Here is a 1,674-nt window from a genome sequence, read left to right as displayed (position 1 = left end):
ATTTGAATACATTTTACTTTAATTGTCTAAATTTTTCATTTAGGTATGACAAGTAGTACTTATGCAGTTTAGGTTTGGCACGAACATTTGTCTTCATTGAAATTCTAATCATGGACAAATATTAACATCTAAAATACTTTTATAAGAAAATATTTTTTTAAATTCTCAAATACCTTTACTAAATATAGGATGTCAATTATGCATCAAATTTACTTCAACATTACATATGGTTATATCCAACACAGAGAATGGTTATTCTAAAACAAGCAGAGATTGTAAAATAAGTAGAATGAATTAAAAAAACCTTATAACACTTCTAAACTAAGGTCAGTATAAAAATAAAATGTAAATTAAAAACAAATAATTCAGGCCAGTGGTCTAGTTCTTGAAAAGTCTTGCACTTACCCATAGTTTTACATGCAAAAAGAGCCATGGCACTTTGCAATCTGTCCGGTCTTAGAGCCTGCACTACAAGAACCTTAAAATAAAATGCAGAATATTTTTAAAGAATAAAACACCTTTAATTAAACAATAGTAAATGTTAACTAATTAAACAAATGCTTAGTAAAATATGTGAACATATCATTTTTCATAGTATTTACCATGCTTCAAACTGTCACAATATGTATATACCGAGATACCTCTTTAATATGCAAAATATTTCTGAAATCCATTTACTTCCTCAAGCCTATCATCAAAAGTAAACATAGGTTAGATATGTCTTCAGGATCTAATAAAGGGCTAAATGGCATGTGAAAATAGTGGTATGTGTAGGTAAGGCACTTCTGGTGACAGCAAACAGAGGCCCAGAAATCCTGCCTAATATTTTCAAATCACTATTTTTATGCTGAATCACGTATATCTATGATATTCCTAGATATTTAAGTTTTTGAATGAATTTTTTCTTAGTTGTTTTTGGGGATTTTTTTTGTTTTTTGTTTTTTCAAAGCACATTTGGTGAAATAGAATTCATTGTGTATGGAGATCCCACAGTCAGCAGCATAGAGAAGAGATAAATAGATGGAAAGGTCATTTCCTACAGCGTCAACTTCTGGAGAGCTCTCCTGCTCTCCAGGATAGTAAAAGTCTTTTCACTAGCAAAAAAATTGAGTGGAACCTATCATTATGTTTCTCCATTCTATTTTGAAATAGAATCTCAAAAACTCACCTGTTCCTCACTATTAGGTCTTTTCTTCAGATAGAACTCTAAGAAATGAGTTTAGAACCCATACAATTTGTACTTTAGTTTCTTTCTAGAAGACATTTTTCTTATTGCAAGATCCCCTTTGTGTTAGAGGCACAGGGAATAAGAAAAGCCACAGAGAAAGATGCCCTTACCCACTAACTTTGCCAGTGATTTAATTGTCTGAATAATGTGGCAAAAACAAAAAACCCTTCCCCACATAAGCCATTAAAGGTTAAGTAATACTCCAAAGGCAAAGTTTTCATTTAAATGGCTTCTGAATAACAAGAAAAATATTAAATACTTTTTTGGATTTAGGTAACACTAAAGTTTACCTGCTGAAATAAGGAAACTTTCTTTGCAAGAATAGATGGAAACTCTTGCTCACACGTTGAATTATGGTAGTAAGTACGCCACAGAGCTACATCTTCAAAGCAGAGGGTTTGATAAAGACTAGGGAGAGCAATCTAAAAAATAAAAATAACCACATA

The 1,674-nt window shown here is 31.4% G+C and overlaps 1 protein-coding gene across 1 annotated transcript in view; it reads right to left on the bottom strand.

Annotated features, from left to right (window-relative positions):
* Positions 1–1,674, bottom strand: part of DYNC2H1 (dynein, cytoplasmic 2, heavy chain 1) — a 522,114-nt gene that overhangs the window by 238,903 nt on the left and 281,537 nt on the right. The window contains exons 54-55 of the mRNA XM_012659112.1: positions 1,519–1,650; positions 406–478 (exon numbers count right to left, since the gene is read on the bottom strand). Of these exons, the coding sequence (XP_012514566.1) occupies positions 406–478; positions 1,519–1,650 (205 nt within the window). The remainder of the gene's footprint in view (positions 1–405; positions 479–1,518; positions 1,651–1,674) is intronic.

This window comes from Propithecus coquereli, unplaced genomic scaffold, assembly GCF_000956105.1.
Source record: "Propithecus coquereli isolate 6110/MARCELLA unplaced genomic scaffold, Pcoq_1.0 Scaffold6, whole genome shotgun sequence".
Taxonomy (NCBI): Eukaryota; Metazoa; Chordata; class Mammalia; order Primates; family Indriidae; genus Propithecus; species Propithecus coquereli.
The sequence above is the reverse complement of the archived record's forward strand: the minus strand, read 5'-3'. Positions and strand labels throughout refer to the sequence as shown.